This window comes from Mustela lutreola, chromosome 5 (genome assembly GCF_030435805.1).
Source record: "Mustela lutreola isolate mMusLut2 chromosome 5, mMusLut2.pri, whole genome shotgun sequence".
Lineage (NCBI taxonomy): Eukaryota > Metazoa > Chordata > Mammalia > Carnivora > Mustelidae > Mustela > Mustela lutreola.
In genome coordinates, this window is record NC_081294.1 from 29,217,940 (window position 1) to 29,237,073 (window position 19,134).

At 34.1% G+C, this 19,134-nt stretch overlaps 1 protein-coding gene across 2 annotated transcripts in view; it reads left to right on the plus strand.

Annotated features, from left to right (window-relative positions):
- Positions 1 to 19,134, plus strand: part of NIPBL (NIPBL cohesin loading factor) — a 210,159-nt gene that overhangs the window by 122,878 nt on the left and 68,147 nt on the right. For both annotated transcript variants that reach the window (XM_059173815.1, XM_059173813.1), the window contains exon 11: positions 15,153 to 15,335. In XM_059173815.1, the coding sequence (XP_059029798.1) occupies positions 15,153 to 15,335 (183 nt within the window). The remainder of the gene's footprint in view (positions 1 to 15,152; positions 15,336 to 19,134) is intronic.

Consider the following 19,134-nt stretch of genomic DNA (forward strand, 5'->3'; position numbering starts at 1 on the left):
TTTTCGAGAGAGTCACAGAATCACATATTCTGACATGCTGGTGGTGTATTTCTGAGTAAAGGAATTAAATTGAATATTATTGAGATACTTTTGTGGTTGATTTCTCAAGCCAAAATTCTTGGTAGGTTTTCCTTTCTTGGAAGAGCCATGAAATTCCATCTTTTTAAATAATTTACCTGATGTCCATATTTAAAATATTCATTCTTTAGGATTGTTTAAAATTCCTTGAGTATGCTTTAAGCTAATTTAGAATGGTAGGGATATAGATTTATGACTCAATATATATTTCTTATTTTTGTCATTTGTGTGAACATGTTAAATGTAAAAGTCACATAGTCACATTTTATTTGATTTCTATGGGGACATGTATATGTACCTAGCATAATACCTAGTACATAATTAGAGCACATTAAATAGCTGTTGAATGACTATTGACACCATGTTTTAGAAAAGGCTTTGTATGCAGATTAAAATTGTGTATTCATCTTTTATGCTTCCACCAAAAGACCCTAATGTAAGAGCTATCCAATTTTCAACTTTCTGTTCACTCAACTTTGTAATAACAGTCAACTACGTACTTTTTGTTAAGTTTCCAAGGAGATTTACCCTTTCTTATGTTTGTTTAGTTACCCTTTCCCTTTATTTTTCTGTTACAGATTGGCTCATTATCACTTCTATTCTCACTCTGCTTCTGTCATCTTCTGTCTTCTTACCATCCTTGTTTTTTCCTTTTCAAGCAGGGGATGGTTATGGAGAACCAACATAATCTTTGTAAAACCTTTTAAATTTTTAAAATTTCTTCTATTACAATATACTTCTGTCAGTATTTTAAATGCCAGGAATATTATCTTTATTGAAATATTTTTATTCAGAATATTATCCTTATATCCCCTAATGTTCAGTATGTCTCCAATTTAAAAAATATAAAATTACAAGGTCTTTAAGACAGGCATGTTATGTGTTGGTAACAGCTTAGTAATTACAAACATTAGCAATTTGATTTGGGTTATTTACTGTTCCAGGGTGTCTCACAGTATTTTACCTTTATATCCAAGGAAATAATTTTTGTTTTTCCTCCACCTACTTCCTTCCAACTAGTTTATTGTTTTACATCATTTGCACTCAGTACTTTTAGGAAATATCCCATAGCACCCATATTTGAGATCATGGCCTTTTAAACAGTTAAGCAGTTACTGAAAATGGTTTTCACTGGGTATGTGTACTAATGTAGCAGCTCAAGTAGTCAATAGTGTTTAAAACTGTAGTGTTCATTTGCTTAGGATTAGGTAATAGTTGCAATCACATTTGGGCCAGTTATTCTCCCTCAGTTATTACTGTACCAGTTACACTACTCAGTGTTGATCACAGAAGTATTAACTGGTTCCCTTTTATGTGGCACTGATTGTATTTAGGATTCCAGGCTTCTGTAAGTTTGAGAGAAACTACTGTCTCTGAGAGTGAATTTTTGGCATAGTCGATGATGATATTTAAGTTGAGGAACTTTTAGTAAAGTGGATATGATTGTAATATTCAGAATTTTTAATAGTGCTGCAGTGGGAACTTAATTTGGCTCATTTGAATAGTTTTATAAAATGCTTTTCAAAAAATTCAAATATTCAGTTTCTGCAAAGACCTTACTATCATTGGTATCTTTGGGAAACATTGGGAGAATATTTACTGCAAAAGTTGGCATAATCTATACCTAACTGTTATTGGGTATGATTTTTTACAGCAGTATTTTGGAAGCTTTTGTCCATGATTTCTGTTCATAGAAAATTTTTGATTCACATTTTGCTTAATAGATAATTGATACTGATTTAATGAGATTAAGTAGAGTTTTTTAAATAAGAATTAAAGTATTAAAACTTACTAGTGGTATTTTTGTTCCTTCTCATTCCATTTCTCAAGCCAGCCCAAGAACATAGCTTCTATAAGGTTTTCCTGTATAGTAAAAATAGGCGTATGGTTGAGGAGTAAATAAGGTAAATAAATAATGTGGAAGAACCTCCTATTTATGAAGAAATAGTCATAACTCTTACATACTGAATTCCTACTTACTCTAAAAGAAAGTTTCTGAAATCCTCCTTTACAAAAGCCTGATACCTGTGCTAAGATAATGAATATCTATTTGATAGATGATAGTATAATATTATGTCATTAACATAATATTGTAATATGTCAATATTATTATATAGTATTATTAATACTATGTTAATATATAGTACATATTTTTATATATATTATTATTATTATATAGTCTAATGTATAGTTGACATAGAGGTTAGGGGCACTGACTCTCCCACACTTGAAAATCGACGTGTAACTTTTGACTTTTGTTGTGGGCATTGGGGAGGGTATGTGCTATGGTGAGTGCTGTAAATTGTCTAAGACTGATGATTCACAGACCTGTACCCTTGAAGTAAATAATACATTATATATTAATTTAAAAAGAAATTAACTACCAGTGGCCTACTATTGACCAGAAGCCTTACTGATAACATAAATAATTGATTAACACATATTTTGTATTTGTATGTATTATATATTGTATTCTTACAATAAAGTAAGCTAGAGAAAACATTATTATAATCATAAGGAAGAGAAAGTATATTTATAGTGCCATACTGTATTTATTGGGGAAAAAAATCTGTGTGTACCTACACAGTTGTAGGTCGTACCCATGTTATTCAAGGTCAACTGTATTTATAATACATAGCATAATTTAGTATAGTATAATATCAGGTAGGTATTTATTTTCTTAATAGCTATATGAGCCTCTTATAGAGAAAGGTTTCAGTAACTTTTTTGTTTTTTTAGAATAAGAGAGTTCACTATATTCGGATAGTAGAGGGAGCGCTTGGGTGTCTTAGTGGGTTGAGCCTCTGCCTTTGGCTCAGGTCATAGTCTCAGGTCCTGGGTTCTCTGCTCCGGGAGGGAGCCTGCATACCGCTTTCTCTCTGCCTGCCTCTCTGCCTGCATCTCTGCCTACTTGTCATCCCTGTCTGTCAAATAAGTAAATAAAATCTTTAAAAACAACAACAAAAAAAGAATACTAGAGTAACAGTATATAAAACACTGTAATATAGTACACTATAATATGGAATTTTGAATCTGGATCCCCTCCTCTATTCACAGAAACTTTAGCTTTCTCTGGCTTCTGATGTTGAAAATTGAAAATTCTCTATTAAGTCCATTATAAATGTTAGTACAAAGAGCACTAGTATCAGAATCTTGAATAAATTGTAGCCTTACAAAGCTTTGGTTCATTCATTTTTGAAAATGGAGAAACCAGTTTTCCTCCTATCTTTATTTAGTAATGAGGACCAAAATCAATATTACAGTAAGAGCCAGAATCTGTCCAGTTTTTTAATATGAAGAAATGCAACACGCCATTTTTAACTGAATTTATCTAATGAAGAGAGTAATTTTTTAAAATCTTTATATGTATATATATTTTATAATCAATATATTTGGAGACATTGCTGCCAGAATTTCTTTCTTTCTTTGTTTTTTTTTTTTAAGATTTTATTTATTTGTCAGAGAGGGAGAGAGAGCAAAGCAGGGGGAGCCACAGGCAGAGGGAGAAGTAGGCTCCATGCTGAGCAAGGAGCCGGATGTGGAACTTGATCCCAGGATCCTGGGATAATGACATGAGCTGAAGGCAGATGCTTAACCAATTGAGCCACCCAGGTGTCTCCATTTCTTTATTTCTTGAAATATATTTAACATAACATTTTATTAAAGTGTAAAAAATAATGATTTTCTCTATGTTTATAATATGAAATGATTATTACAGTAAGTTTAGTTAACATTCATCACCTGACATAGTTCTTTTTTTTCCTTGTGATTGAAACTTTTAAGATCTACTATTGTAGCAACTTTCAAATATATAAAATAGTATTGTTAAGGACAGTCACCATGGTGTACATTACATCTCCAGAAGTTATTTATCTTGTAACTGGAAGTTTTTAACCTATTGACTACCTATACCCATTTCACCCACCAATCACCTCCCACCCCTGTCTCTGGCAATCACCAATCTGTTTTCTGTTTCTGTGAGTTGTTTTTTTAGATTTCACATATAAGTAAAGATCATACAGTATTGGTCTTTCACTGTCTGACTTCTCTTAGCATAATGCCCTCAGGGTACATCCTTGTTGTTGCAAATGATATGATCTCCTCCTTTTTGGGGTAAATAATACTGTGCACACAAATACACTCATTTTCTTTATTCATTTGTCAGTAGACTAAACAATTTAAGGTTATTTCCATGTCTTGGCTTTGGTAAATAATGCTTCAGTGATCTTGGGTCAGGCAAGCTATAGAGATAACTCTTTGAGATAGTGATTTTATTTCCTTTGGATATATACCCAGAAGTGGATATTGCTGAATCATATGGTAGTTCTATTTTCAATTTTTTGAGGAACCTCCCTACTGCTTTTCATATTGGCTACACCATAATTTACATTCCCACCAATAGTACACAAGGTTACATTTTCTCCAAATACTCACCAACACTTGCTATTTATTGTCTTTTTGCCATTATAACAGGTATAGCTCCTTATGGCTTTTGATTAGCATTATCTTGATGATTAGTGATACTGAGCATCTTTTCATATACTTATTGGCCATCTGTATGTCATCTTTAGAAAAATGTTTATTCAGATCTCTGCTCATTTTTTAATCAGATTGTTGTTTTGGTTTGCTATTGAGTTGTAAGTTCTTTATAGATTTTTGGATATTAACCTCTTACCAGATACATGGTTTACACATACATATTTTCTCCCATTCAGTAGTTGCCTTTTCATTTTATTGATCAGTTTCTTTGCTGTGTAGAAGCTTTTTAGTGTGATATAGTCCCACTTGTTTATTTTTGCTTTTGTTGCTTTTGCCTTGGTATCAAATCTAAAACAATCATTACAAAAACCAGTGTCCAGGAGCTTACCACCTATGTTTTCTTCTAGGAGTTTTGTGGTTCCAAGTCATATGTTCAAATCTTTAATTCATTTTGAGTTGATTTTTGTGTATAATGTGAGATAGTGGTCCAGTTTCATTCTTTTGCATGTAGCTGTCCAGTTTTCCAGCACCATTTATTAAAATGACTATCCTTTCTTCGTTGAGTATTCTTGGCTCCTTTTTCATAAATTAATTGACGATATATACATGAATTTATTTCTGGGCTCTCTGTTCCATTAATATATGTGTCTGTTTTTATGCCAGTATTATACTGTTTTGAATGCTGTCGCTTTACAACACAGTTTAAGATCAGGAAGCATGGTGCCCCAAGGTTTGTTCATCTTTATTAAGATTGCTTTGCCTATTTGACTACTTCATGGTTCTGTACAAATTTTAGGGTTGTTTTTGTTGTTCTTTTTCTATAGGTTATTGTTCTTTTTCTATAAAAAATATTGGAATTTTGATAGAGATTGCATTGAATGTGTAGATGGCTTTGGGTAGTATGGACATTTTTACAGCATTAATTCTTCTAATCCACAAGCATAGAAATTTGTTAGCATTTATTTTCCTCTTCAATTCCTTTCATCAATGTTTTTTAGTTTTCAGTATATAGATCTTTCACCTCCTATTTTTTTGGATGCAATTATAAATGTTTTCTTAATTTCTCTTGATAGTTTGTTGTATATCAGAATTCAACTGATTTTTGTATATTGATCTTATATCCAACCTTATTTAATTTGTTTAATGATTTTTTGGTAGAGTCTTCAGGGTTTTCTATATGTAATATCATGTAATCTGCCAATAGAGACAATTTACTTTTTCCTTTCTGGTTTTGGAGGTCTTTTCTTTTCTTTTCTTTTCTTTCTTTCTTTCTTTCTTTCCTTCTTTCTTTCTTTCTTTTCTTGCCTAATTGCTCTGCTCCGGCTTGGACTTCCAGTACTATGTTGAATATAAGGGTGAGATTGGGCATCTTTATCTTGTTCCTTATCTTGGAAAGCTTTTTAGCATTGAGTATGATAATAGTTGTGGGCATGTTATATATGGCCATTAGTATGTTAAGGTACATTTCCTCTGTACATAGTTTGTTGAGAGTTTTTTGGGTTTTTTTGTTTTGTTCTATCATGAATGAATGTTGAATTTTCTAAAAATGCATTTCTGTATCTATTAAGATGATAATGTCATTTTTATCATTCATTTTGTTAATGTATATCACATTGATTGGCAGGTTTTGAACCATTCTGCAATAAGTTCCACTTAATTATGGTATATAATCCTGATCCTTTTAATGCATTGTTGAAATCTGTGTGCTAATACTTAGTTGAGGACTTTGAATCTGTGTTTATCACGAGTACAAGAGGATTGGCCTGTAATTTTTTTTTTTTCAACATATGCTCCATGCCCAGTGTGGAGCCCAATGTGGGGCTTAAACTAAGGACCCTGAGATCAAGACCTGAGCTGAGATCAAGTCAGACGCTTAACTGATTCAGCTAACCAGGCATCCCTTGGCCTGTAGTTTTCATTTCTTGTAGTGTCCTTTTCTGGTTTTGGTATCAGGGTAGTGCTGCCTTTGGATGTTCTCTTCTTTCCTTCCTCTTCTGGAAGGAAACATTTACTAGAATTCTCCAGAGAAGTTATCTGGTCCTGGGCTTTTCTTTGTTGGGAAGATGCCTCTTCAGATTTTCTGTTTTTGCATAAGTCCATCTTAGCAGTTTATATGTTTCTAGGAATATAAATATATATTTATTTTAGGATCCTTTGTGTGGTATCCATTTGATGTCTCTTCTTTTGTTTATAATGTTATTTATTTGAGTCCTCTTCCTTTTTTTCTTGGTAAGTATAACTAAAGGTTTGTCTATTTTGTTTATCTTTTCAGAAATTCAGCTCTTAGTTTCATTGATAATTTCATTTATTTCTGCTTTAGTATTTAGTATCTCCTTCTATTAAATTTTGGCTTTGTTTTCTTTTTCTAGTTCATTGAAATATAGTAAGGTTGTACTTCCGCTCTCTGTATATACATATCAAGGAAAGGATAGTTTGATCCCTGTTTCTTCCTGTAGTTCTTCCTCATAGTAATACAATATAATGCATGTTGATGAAATCTTTTTATTACCAGTGTCAATATCAAAACTATGGTACTTAAAACCAGATTTTTCTTAGAATCTTTTCTTCTGTCTGCTTCATTCATAGTAGTGTTTTTCAGTCGCTATGAACTAAATCCTTGGTTTTTGTCTTCATTAAATAAATTAATTTTCAGTGACCTAAAATGTACAGAACACAACTATATTGTCTATACTGGCAAGGTGGGTACTTTGTTCCAATTTGGATTAAAGTATGACATGATACAGATGAGGGGTCAGCAGACTTTCTCTAAAGGCCCAGATCATAAATATTTTAGGCTGTGTGGGCCACTTACCTTTAATATTGTAATACAAAAGCAATCATAGACAGCATATAAATAATTGTGTGTCATTGTATTCTAATAAAACTTTATATAAAACATGTGGTGGGCAAATTTGACCCCAGACGCTATAGTTTGCTAAGCCTACTATCAATATGAAATTGAAATTTTAATGTACGTGAATCTGATAACTAGATTATTTATTCTATAGCAAATGAGACCTAAAATTTGGATTTTACACTGCCATTTGAGTATTTATATGTGTATATAAAAGGACTCATCCAGAATGAGTTTTGAAGTAGTTTTTCTAGTTCTTTTCCAGTACTTATGAATATAGTATGGAATTTACCAAATATAATATTTTAAGGAGGATAGTTAAGATCTGAGAGTACTTCATTTATTGGGGTTATATATATATTATTAATATGTTAATATAATTAATATATAAAATATAAATATATAGCAAGTATATACAGACTTAAATTGCCTTTTTTTTTTTTTTTTAAGATTTTATTTATTTATTTGACAGACAGAGATCACAAGTAGGCAGAGAGGCAGGCAGAGAGAGAGAGAAAGGGAAGCAAGCTCCCTGCGGAGCAGAGAGCCCGATGCGGGGCTCGATCCCAGGACGCTGAGATCATGACCTGAGCTGAAGGCAGCGGCTTAACCCACTGAGCCACCCAGGCGCCCCTTAAATTGCTTTTAAAATATTTTATACTTGTCACATGTCAGTTATTAAATCTTTTCACTTTGTGGGTAAACTTCTCTATAATTATCAATATAGAACAACTAAGAACTGCTTTCAGGATTTAGAAAAGAATTTTCAGCTGGGAAAAGATGTTACAATAGATAAAACTATCTAAACATCTTTCTTCATAGAATTTTTTATTGTATTAATTTTCTTGAAATAAATTTTCATGAATAGTATAAAAGGGTTAAAGGATTTTGACCCCATATGCTGTGTGTTATATATTCTATGCAAGGTAGCTGATTTTGAGTAAGTACATTTCAGCAAACTGTAAGCACACCTACAGAACTCAGAAATAAAGCCTGAATCATTTCATATCATCTCAAACACTTTATGCATAGCAGTTAACTCCTAAAGGCATTGCTGTGTAAAGCATTGTGGAAAATTGATCTTTTCAATAATCATGAGTCAAGAAGTTGTCTTGCTGTTTTTCTTGGGGGATGGTTGGGGAGTTTGGGTTTTTGTGGATTTTTTTTTTTTTTAAGATTTATTTATTTATTAGAGAGTGTGAGTGAGGAGCAGAGGGAGAGAATCTTTAAGCTAACTCCCTGCTGAGTGCAGAGCCCAGTGCTGGGGAATGTGGGGCCGGTTGTCAGACTCAAAACCCCAGAGATCACGACCTGAGCCAAAACCAGGAGTCCGACTCCTAATTAATGGAGTCACCCAGATGCCCCAAGAAGTTGTCTTATTAAAAAAAGGGATGAATACAGGACTTATTAGAAAGACTTACATCAAAAACAGAAGAAGAATTTCTGAGTAATCCAAGATTTTATTACAATGACTTCAAAAACGAAACAGCAACTTTTATATCAGAATTATAGGTATAGATTAAGCTCTCTGATATATATAGGTATATATATATATATATATATAAGTATAGATTAAGCTCTCTGATACAAGATAGTCACTATCCTGGGGCACCTGGGTGACTCCGTCAGTTAAGCATATGCCTTCTGAGGTCATGATCCTTGGGTTCTGGGATCAAGCCCTGCGTTGGGCTTCCTGCTCAGGAGGGAGTCTGCTTTTCCCTCTTCTCCTTCTGAGCTCTCACTGTCTCTCTCTCTCTCAAATGAATAAATAAAATCTTTTTTTAAAAAAACCACAGTAGTCACTGTCCCATCAACTTATAATGAATAAAATCAGTTTAATTTTGAATGTTTTATTCAAATTATTCTTTATCTTTAATCAAACCTATAGGTTAAGGGCGCCTGGGTGGCTCAGTGGGTTAAGCCGCTGCCTTCGGCTCAGGTCATGATCTCAGGGTCCTGGGATCGAGTCCCGCATCGGGCTCTCTGCTCAGCAGGGAGCCTGCTTCCCTCTCTCTCTCTCTGCCTGCCTCTCTGCCTACTTGTGATCTCTGTCTGTCAAATAAATAAATAAATAAAATCTTTAAAAAAAAAAAAATCAAACCTATAGGTTAAGAAACCATGGGCAGAGTCCACAGACTGAATTTGAGTAACCTAGAAGAGCCTTTTCAATCCAAATGGACTCAGCTATTTTGAAAGAAGTGGCAACCATAAAACTTGAAAGACTTTAAAACTTTTGTGATTGTGCCCTAAGAAATAAAATGCATGTTGTGGCCTAATGCACACAGACAGGCACATATTAACAATCCCTGTACTATAAGCAAAAACCTGACATTTTCACTTTCATTTTAAAACAACTACTAGTCAAGACCCACAAAACTGATTTCACAATGTACTAATGGGCCATAACCTGCAACTTAAAACTTGCTGCTTAACATTGTAAAGGAGATTGATTACCTGTTCTTAGGTTGTAACGTTCCTTGTGTAGTGATTATATAATGGTTCTTTGCATTAGTTTCAGTATTCCTCAAAGACCAATGGAAAGAAAAGAGCTGCAGATTTGAACCTGACCACTCCTCCCTAGCCAAAGATGAATAACTACTAGTCTTCCCTTTAAAAAAACCTTTTTTTTAATAATCCTGAATAAGCATTATTAGGCCTCCAGCCAGTACCTGAGGTCTCTCTGTCTCTTTATCAAAATCAAGGCAACTTTATACCAGATTATCTCATTATACATGACTTTCACTTATCCTAAAACATTACCAAAAAGCAGACCTATTTCCTGACTCTTCTCTTCTAGAGGAGGTAGTCTGCCTGATGCTCTCCTCCCTTAAATTTAGACTTCATCCTCAGTTACAAACATTATTCTTATTACCCTAACGAGTATTAACTCTGGTAGAAATCTCTGTGTTCACTTCCCTCATTTTCACTCAGTGAAGGAGTCTTTGTACTAAAAAGTACAGTCTAACTTCTCCTAGTTTGCTATTGCTCCTTCCAAGAACAGCTGATACTTGGAACAACTTGAAGTCTAGGGGCACTCACCCCCCAACACAGTCAGAAATCCATATATAACTCTTGACTCCTCTCAAATTTACTGATGGCCTAAAGTTGACCAAGAAGCCCTAAAAATAATACAAAGTTGACTAATACATATTTTGTATATTACATATATACTATACCCTTACAATGAAGTAAGCTAGAGGAAAAAAAAAAAAACCGTTATTAAGAAAATCATAAGGAGGGGCGCTTGGGTGGCTCAGTAGGTTGAGCCTCTGCCTTTTGCTCAGGTCATGATCTCAGGGTCCTGGGATCGACCCCTGCATTGGGCTCACTTCTCCGTGGAGAGCCTGCTCCCCACCCCACCCCCTGCCTGCCTCTCTGCCTACTTGTGATCTCTCTCTGTCAAATTATATAAAATCTTTAAAAAAACAAAAAAGGCATAGAAATGGACCCATGCATTTCAAACTGAGGATTTGCCACAGGTTTCCTCTTTACCCATACATAATACTGCCATCAGGCTATAACCTTGAAGTCCTCGTGAAAGGAACATTCAGTGTCCTAGTCTCATAGTTGAACCACTTTTTTTTCTTTTCCTAGTTTCTCTTCAGGGGCTGCTTTTTGTTTCTACCTCCCAACTGTTACCATATTTCAGGGCTATATAATCTGCAATTTATGCTCCTTGAATTTACTTCTTCTTAACAGTGATTTCAAATAAAGACGTAGGCTTGCATTTAGGAACCATTTCCACCAAAAAATATGTATCTTCAAACCATATTAACCCACTTAGGGTCACAAGATGGGCCAATTGACAACATACACAACTAAATTTTTATTTTCTTTTGCCTCTCATTAAATTTAAAGATCCATTTGATGCTACTCCCCTGTAATTGGTATAGGTTGTTCTAAGAATTGTCACTGAATTACATTATACCTAAGATGTTTTTTATGACTTACATAATTGGCAAGTTTATGTGAGTTTCATGGTTTCTGAATATGACTGGTTTCCATTGTCTGAATATTCAGTCCTAAAGAGTTCATTAATTGAGGTGGTTTATTTTAATCTTGGTGTGGTTTTTCACTTAAAAAAAAATACACATTGTCAGTTATCAGATTAGTGACTCTGAGATTTAGTAGTTCTGGTTTTAGTAATCTGTTCCATGTGCTAATATGAGTGATTTATAGTTGAAATCCAAGATTACAAAAATGTAACACATCTAGAAGTAAATGTATTCTTCTAGCTTTAGGAGGGCTAGGAGATAGAGGTGCACTATGTCTATCTATATATCTACAAAAGCTGAAAGTGTAGTACTTCAAAAAATTCATGACTAAATGACATTATCCCCTCAAGCCAGTAACTTAAAATTTTATGGTAATTCAAACACACAATTTAAAGAATAAAGTAATTGGGATGGGAGAAATGAGGTGAGAAAGATAATCATAAAGTACTAGCATTCTGAATTTTTTAAGAAAAAATAACTCCACGAACAACAGTAATTTATAAAATCATTGTGTTGAGAAGTAGATATTATTTTTGCATTTAGAAGATTATTTCCTAAGTCAGGGAAAAGAATATAATCAAATACGTCATAAGCATCATTTGAATTACTCACTGTTTATTCAAATCTGTTGAGGCTGAGTCAGTTATTCAGTCCTTGGTAATGTATTAAATATGCTGATTGTGAGTACAGGAAAGTCAAATATTTTCTCTTAACCTTTGTAATCAAGGACTTGGCTGAATCAATTTATAAAGTGTTTTACTAAAAGGAAGAAAGGATGTTTAATTCAGAAAATGCATAAACCTGTGGAGTACGTATTTCTATTCGAAATGAAACAGGGTTTACTTTTGGAAGATGGTACATTGAAAGATTTACCCGTTACTGGATTTTTTTTTTTCTTAAGTTGGATTATCTTCAGAAATGAAACATTTGGTCTTTGAATTATGTTGCTATAACTTTGAGAGTTATACAAATGTTAAAATGATCTACAGAATACAAAAGCTCTTAAATTTGATAGCATTCTTCTTAATTTAGGGAATAAGAGACAGTAAATTACAAGGAATAAACTTTGATGCCTGCTCTATCAAATATATGACATAAGTTTTCTATGTCTGGCTATTGTAAGGATTTTTTTTTTTTTTTTTTTTTTTAAGAAAAGACGAGAGCAGACTCCTTGCTCTGGGGATCTGATAAACCATTGTAAAGAGAGTACAAGCATCAGTACATATATTGACCCTTCATTGTTTTTGTATATTTATCTGCAGGATAATTTTAATTCTGGGATATTAGTATCAGGTTGCTGTATGCTTCTGAGAATGGGAATTTAGTCTAAGCAGAACATAATCAGGGAAATTCGTTTTTTAAAGAATTTCATGATGGACTAAAGGCCAAATACTTTGGGTTGCCTATAAATACCCAAGACATTTTAGGTAGTACAAAAAAGAAAGCATTCCCATTTTTTAAAATTTGAGAAACGTCTTCATTTGCCTATAAAATATAGCAACTCAGAAACTATACAGGGAGCATACTTCTAAGTGATCATAGGAAATTATGAAAGGTAATCAAAAAGCATTTAATGACCATTAATATATACATACTTAATATTATAGTGCCCCTATTATAGTGCCCCTAATGAGGGGCACCTGGGTGGCTCAGTCGTTGGACGTCTGCCTTCGGCTCGGGCCGTGATCCCAAGGTCCTGGGATCAAGCCCAGCATCTAGCTCTCTGCTCGGCGGCAAGCCTGCTTTGCTTCTCCCTCTTCCACTCCCCCTGCTTGTGTTCCGTCTCTCACTGTGTCTCTCTCTCTGTCAAATAAATAAATCTTTAAAAAAATTTTTTTCTTTAATATTATAGGTCATCTGAAAAGGGGAAGATAAATACTAGAAAACATAATCCTTCATTCAAAAAAAAAAAAAAAACCCACACACATTTAATTATAAGTGTTCAAGACATTGAGGACCGTGTTGTTGTTGTTGTTGTTGTTGTTGCTGCTGCTGCTGCTGCTAGAGAAAGGGAGGGGCATAGGGAGAGAGAGAATCCCAAGCAGGCTCCACAATTAGTATGGAGCCCATTGCAGGGCTCAATCTCCGGACCCTGAGATCATGACCTGATTCTAAATCAAGAGTCGGATGCTTAGCCAACTGAGACATCCAGGCACCCCAAGACATTAAGGACTTTTAAATGAGATGCATAGTGTGTTTACCTTTGGGCTGAGGACAATCCAAAGCTAAAGTTGGTTTTTTTTACCTGTATTAATATTCTAAAAAGTGTACCTCACTATAAAATACAGTTGAATTTAGAAAGCCAGCACAAAGTAGTGTCGCATGATTTGAAAGTGACATAGATAAGTATACTCAACATTAGTATGTCAGGATTCTCAGCAATGAAGTCTTTGGAATATTACCAGTCACAAGTATTAAATCTTTGTTAGGTGAAATTTTTGCTATATGTGTCCTTAGTAGTATAAAAGACTAAAAGTTAACTGAAATAACTCCTTCATGATGTTGAATAAAAGTTTCACAAAGAATAAAAAGGGATTATTCTTCCATCAAGATTAATAATTTATGTTTTATATTCTTAAATTATTGGGATTGTGTATTGATACTTTGAAATTGTCTTAATCAGTACCCATTCATTTTGTCATGATTTACTTCATCCTTCACGTTAAGTATTATTATCATTTGAATGTTGTAATGGAAGGTTGCTTATAGTTACTAATATTCCCTGCTGTACACCACTAAGATACTCTTTGCTCCCAATTTCTAAAATTTAGCAGGTAAGACATCATTTTTAATACTTCCACTCAAAGATTTACAAGGGTAAGTAATTTAAAATTGTCATCTTTCATAGTCGTCAAGGACAAATTATCCTGAATGGATAGCTTTTGCTACCTCTTCATTTTTAAGCTCTCAGTAAGATGTTAAGAATTTATTTATTTTACGACAACTGTTAGTTCTTTGTGTATGTGTGTAGGATTAAATAATAAAAGTTATGTTAATGTTACTATGTTGATACATTTTTTATCCTGTCTTAGTCGTCCATGGAAAAATACAAATTTTATTTCATAACAGACTTGAATTTACTATTTTAGTTATAGACACTTACATTTTAATATGTTTTTATTTATCCTGCCTTTCATGTTTTTATTTTCTTCAGTTTAATGTATAGATTGGTTTATCTCTTTGAGGAAATTTTTGTATTACTAAAGGCATTACTATACTTCTCAAATAGATGAATGATAGGTAAAAGCATGTAAAACTCTTGTCCCAGCCACAGTACACGAGCGTAGAGGAAGAGAAGGGTATATAAGTGTCTTCCAACTCTTCAAATTTGCACTGAGAGAAGTATACTTTCAAACTAAGTGATCCAGCCCTCTGTAAAATAAATGTGGGTGCTACCAAGAATGCGAGATGAATCCCTTACTACATATGGACTGAGTAATGCCAGTGAATCTCTTGTTTTAGAAAGTTTTTAGTCTATACAGACACATGAAGGCATTGTGTCAAAAATTGATGAGGAAACTAGCCTTTTTATATTTTTTAAGTTACTACATAATGATATATGTATAAAAACTACATTACCAGTTTGGGGTGAAGCCTATTAGAGTTTTAAATATGTGTTTTATCAAAATACAAAGCTGGCTTAGAAAACTTATATAAATACTAGTATTTCATTTTTATTGTGCTAATTAAGTTAAAATTCCCTTTTATCTTCAGATTTAAATTATTTTCTTACCTTTCATTAATAGGTAGTATAGATCAATCAGTGTTAAAAGAATTACCCCCTGAACTTCTGGCAGAAATTGAATCCACCATGCCACTTTGTGAACGTGTGAAAATGAATAAACGCAAGCGTAGCACAGTTAATGAAAAGCCAAAATATGCTGAAATCAGTTCAGATGAAGATAATGATAGTGATGAAGCTTTTGAATGTAAGTATCACATAACTTTATTATTACTTTAGAATTAAGCAGATTGATGTGTTTGTCTCATTCATAATTTGGGGGGTTAGGAAGAGGACAGTGATCTTAATTCTTAAAAACATAGTATAGCAAGCTTTTTTTCTTTATACTTAAAAAAATGCAGAAGATGAGATCAGTTGGCACCAAGAAAAAAAATTTAATGAGCTATTATTATTAGTGTCAAATAACACAGGTATGTGTCTATATTTAGCAAACATTTATTGAGCTCCTACTAGATATGCTAGGCACTGAGAATAAAAATACAAATAAGATGTGGCCCCTGTCTTTGAAAAGCCTTCAGTCTAATGGGGGAAATATGTAAACAGTTGTAGCAGTGAGAAAAGGACAGTGATAATAAGTAAATCCAGGGTGCTATGGGAACACATTGGATTGGCATCAGAATTATACTTGGGGGTTCAGGGAATGCTTACTGGAAGAGGTGACACTTGAGTTGAGTCTTGAAGGACACATAGGAGATAGCCAGGTAAAGAAATACTTAAAACCATACTATCACTAAATTATGAATGGATTAGCCACATTGCCAGTTATCTGTGTGGTTTGGACCTGGCTTCTCCTTTTTGCCCAGCTGTGTCCTGGAATTCCTCCCTTGTTTCACTGTTTTCCAGAGCTGGCTTCTTCACTACACAGCTACCTCTCTACAACACTGTGATCACCTGTCTTTGCACTAGACTTGCTATACCTCGCCTGTCTTCCTACTGGTCCACTGAAAAAGTTCTTCTCTTTTATCCCTATCTTCCTTCTTCTGGAGCAAGAGAATTGAGCCTAGCCAAGAGGGGTCAGCAACCTTGTTTGACTTAAACGACATTCAGTGGAAACAGACTATGGGAGATCTTCACTTGTGTGCCAACTGACTTAGTCATTATGACCAAAAGAAGTGGGAAGACAACCAGTGTGTTCTACCTTTTCCACCTAGTTTCCGTAGATAGAGGTGTGACAAGCAAGGGCAGGAAGGACAGATGCATGCTGCCAATTTTAAATGTATATTGCTGATGGAAATCCTTTACCTCCTCCAAAGTTTTCAATGTTCATTTATTCTGATCTTTAAATTGTGAGCTCTTGAGCTATGAGGAGTAGACTATGAATACTGAACAAATATGAACAAAGTTTTAAAATTGAAATAAAATATATAGCAGTTAATCTGACATTTAATTATATGTATAATTGTCATAACTTGTTATTATCATGAGATGTATTTACATGCAATATATTTTAATGGCTAAAGTTAATACTCTTTTATTATAATCAAACATTTTGGTCATATGGGAACATATGCTCTGGAAAGGGAGAGAAGAAAGGAGATCTGGTGGCCCTGAAACTCGTTCCCCTTTATATACATGCCTCTCCTTCACTCCTCCTCCTCCCCCATCCCCCAAACGTCACCCAGTTCTAAAGGGAATAGCTAAGAAGAGGAGTTCCTTAATTGCAGATTGATTTCAAATCACACTTCAACTCCATTTAACTGAGAGTGGCTCTCTGCATTGCTAAACTGATGAGAATTTTGAAGCTACCTTACAGTTCAGTAGAAAGGATAGCATAATCAGAAATTCCCACCAAGTTTAAAACAGGGGAGAGAGCCAGCCACACATGCCTTATGTTTGTCTTCAATGCAGTCACTATTCTTTTCTTTGCCATTATGAGAGCTGTTGTTTCATTTTATGGGACCACATAGTGTCATCTTAAAGCCATGGATCCTGTTACAGCTATTCCCAAATACGTTGAAAGCGGATATTAATTAAAGAACCTCAGCTTCAACCTGATAGGTGCAAGAAGTTTCTCTGGATTTTTCAAGAGACCTCAGAGTAGCTTCCAGTTTTTCTAAGTTTATTTCTATACAAGTAACTAGAGAAAAAGTGACTCTGGAGACACTGGAGAGATGAAATAATTTCAGTTGGTTGTTGACATAAACAACCACATTGTCATTATACCATGACAAAAACAATGTAGTGAAAATATAGTGACGTACAAAATGTAGAAGTATTATGAGAACATAAGCACAAACCTTACGCTGCTTTCAGAGACTTTTTGAAACTTAAGGTTTTGCTGCAGTTTAATCAAATCGGTTTCCTAAAAATCTTAAACTAGGGTAATTGTTTTGTTGAAGAATGGGAGAAGGGTTGAGGGATAACTTTGAAAGTCAGGCCACATAGATCTGGGTAGCCATAACGTAAATACAACATCATTGGGTTGCTGGAGAAAGAGGAAGGAAGATGTAAGCTAAGGAACGATGTTGATAAAATTTAGAAAGGAAAAGTGGAAAACACTGAAGGCATATTTTACCTACCTGTCTGCTGAGCTCCTCCCCTAGTTCTTTAGGGCTATGAGGGCAATAAAGAACAAACTAGTAACAGTGAATTGGGATCCTGAGAGCCTTATTACAAACACACTGTATCATAGAAATTGGGTGGTTTTTTTTTTTAATTTGCCATCCTATTTTTATCCAAATTTCCTAAAGCTTAATAAATGTGAAATAAAAATCTTGAAGGCCTCTAAAATTTTTCACAAATACAGTATATTGTAAGTTCTTGCTAACAATTGTAAGATTTTTTTCAAGTGTTTCTAATCAAAGAATTAAATGCTTGAAATGGATTTCTTCTGAAATTAGAATTCAGAAGGACTAAGTCATATTTGAGGTCATAGAATACTACTTTCTGCACATTTCTGAAGAAGCTTATTAGTTGTTTTTCCTCATATCTGGTAGGTATTTTAGTACTTGTTGAAAAAAATATTTAGTGAATGCTACATAAATTACCTGTTTCTCTGACACACACATGCACACACACACACAGACACACCTTATATTAGTTTATAAGGCAGCCTCTCACAGAATGTACTGGGGCATACACTAATTGTAAAGGGGGGGGTCCTTCTTCCTCATATTTCATGTCAAATTTATGCACAGTTACAAAGAAAATCATTGAAGATTTAAATATATGCACTCATGTTTGTCTTTTTACGAACTATCTTGCTATGCCAATCCTATGACCAAAAAGAAGAGGAAACAAATTTATCTTTCTCTACTATGCTGTCAGTAGATTGGACAGAAGGGTCCAAAACCAGAAACCATACTAGATTCTTGAATAGGTATAGCTAAGGCAGCTTGTAACAGTAGTATTAGCCAAAGTACAGACATTGCTTATGCACACCTAAAGGAAAGGCACCAACACAAGCATAGTTAGAGAGCATTGGCCGGAGGGTTGGCATCCTTAAATTTTAGGATTTAAGGGAACTCAAGTAAGAGTTTTGTCTTAAGTATTTGGGTATTGATCATAGTTGGGAATTCAAAATACAAGCCAGTTCAAAGAAAGCAAGAGAGTCAGACTTAGTTCAGCAGACTAGAAAGTATTTCATTGTCACCAACAAGTGGTCAAAACAACAGGATGCCTAGATAATGGGACACATTAGTTCTCTATCTTAGTTTTAAGTTGATGTTGCTACATCCTAGAGCAGGTATGGTAAATATTTGTCACTTGTACTGCCCTCCAGCTCTCACAGGACAGACATTTCTAATGAGTCTTTCTTGTTGAAATATGATGCTTTCTCAGGGAAATATAAAGCTCTAGGCAGCTATTACCAGTTGATCAGAGTTGATGTGTCAGATGAAATCTGTTTGCCAGTTCTTCCTAGAATTTCCTGTCATTACTGGTGTTTTTAATGGAATGCTTAGATCCTTGGAAGGTTGGGGAAGGGACTGAAGGTAACATATATAAATATGTTCATGAAGCATGTATATGCTTAAAAGCTTTTCTCC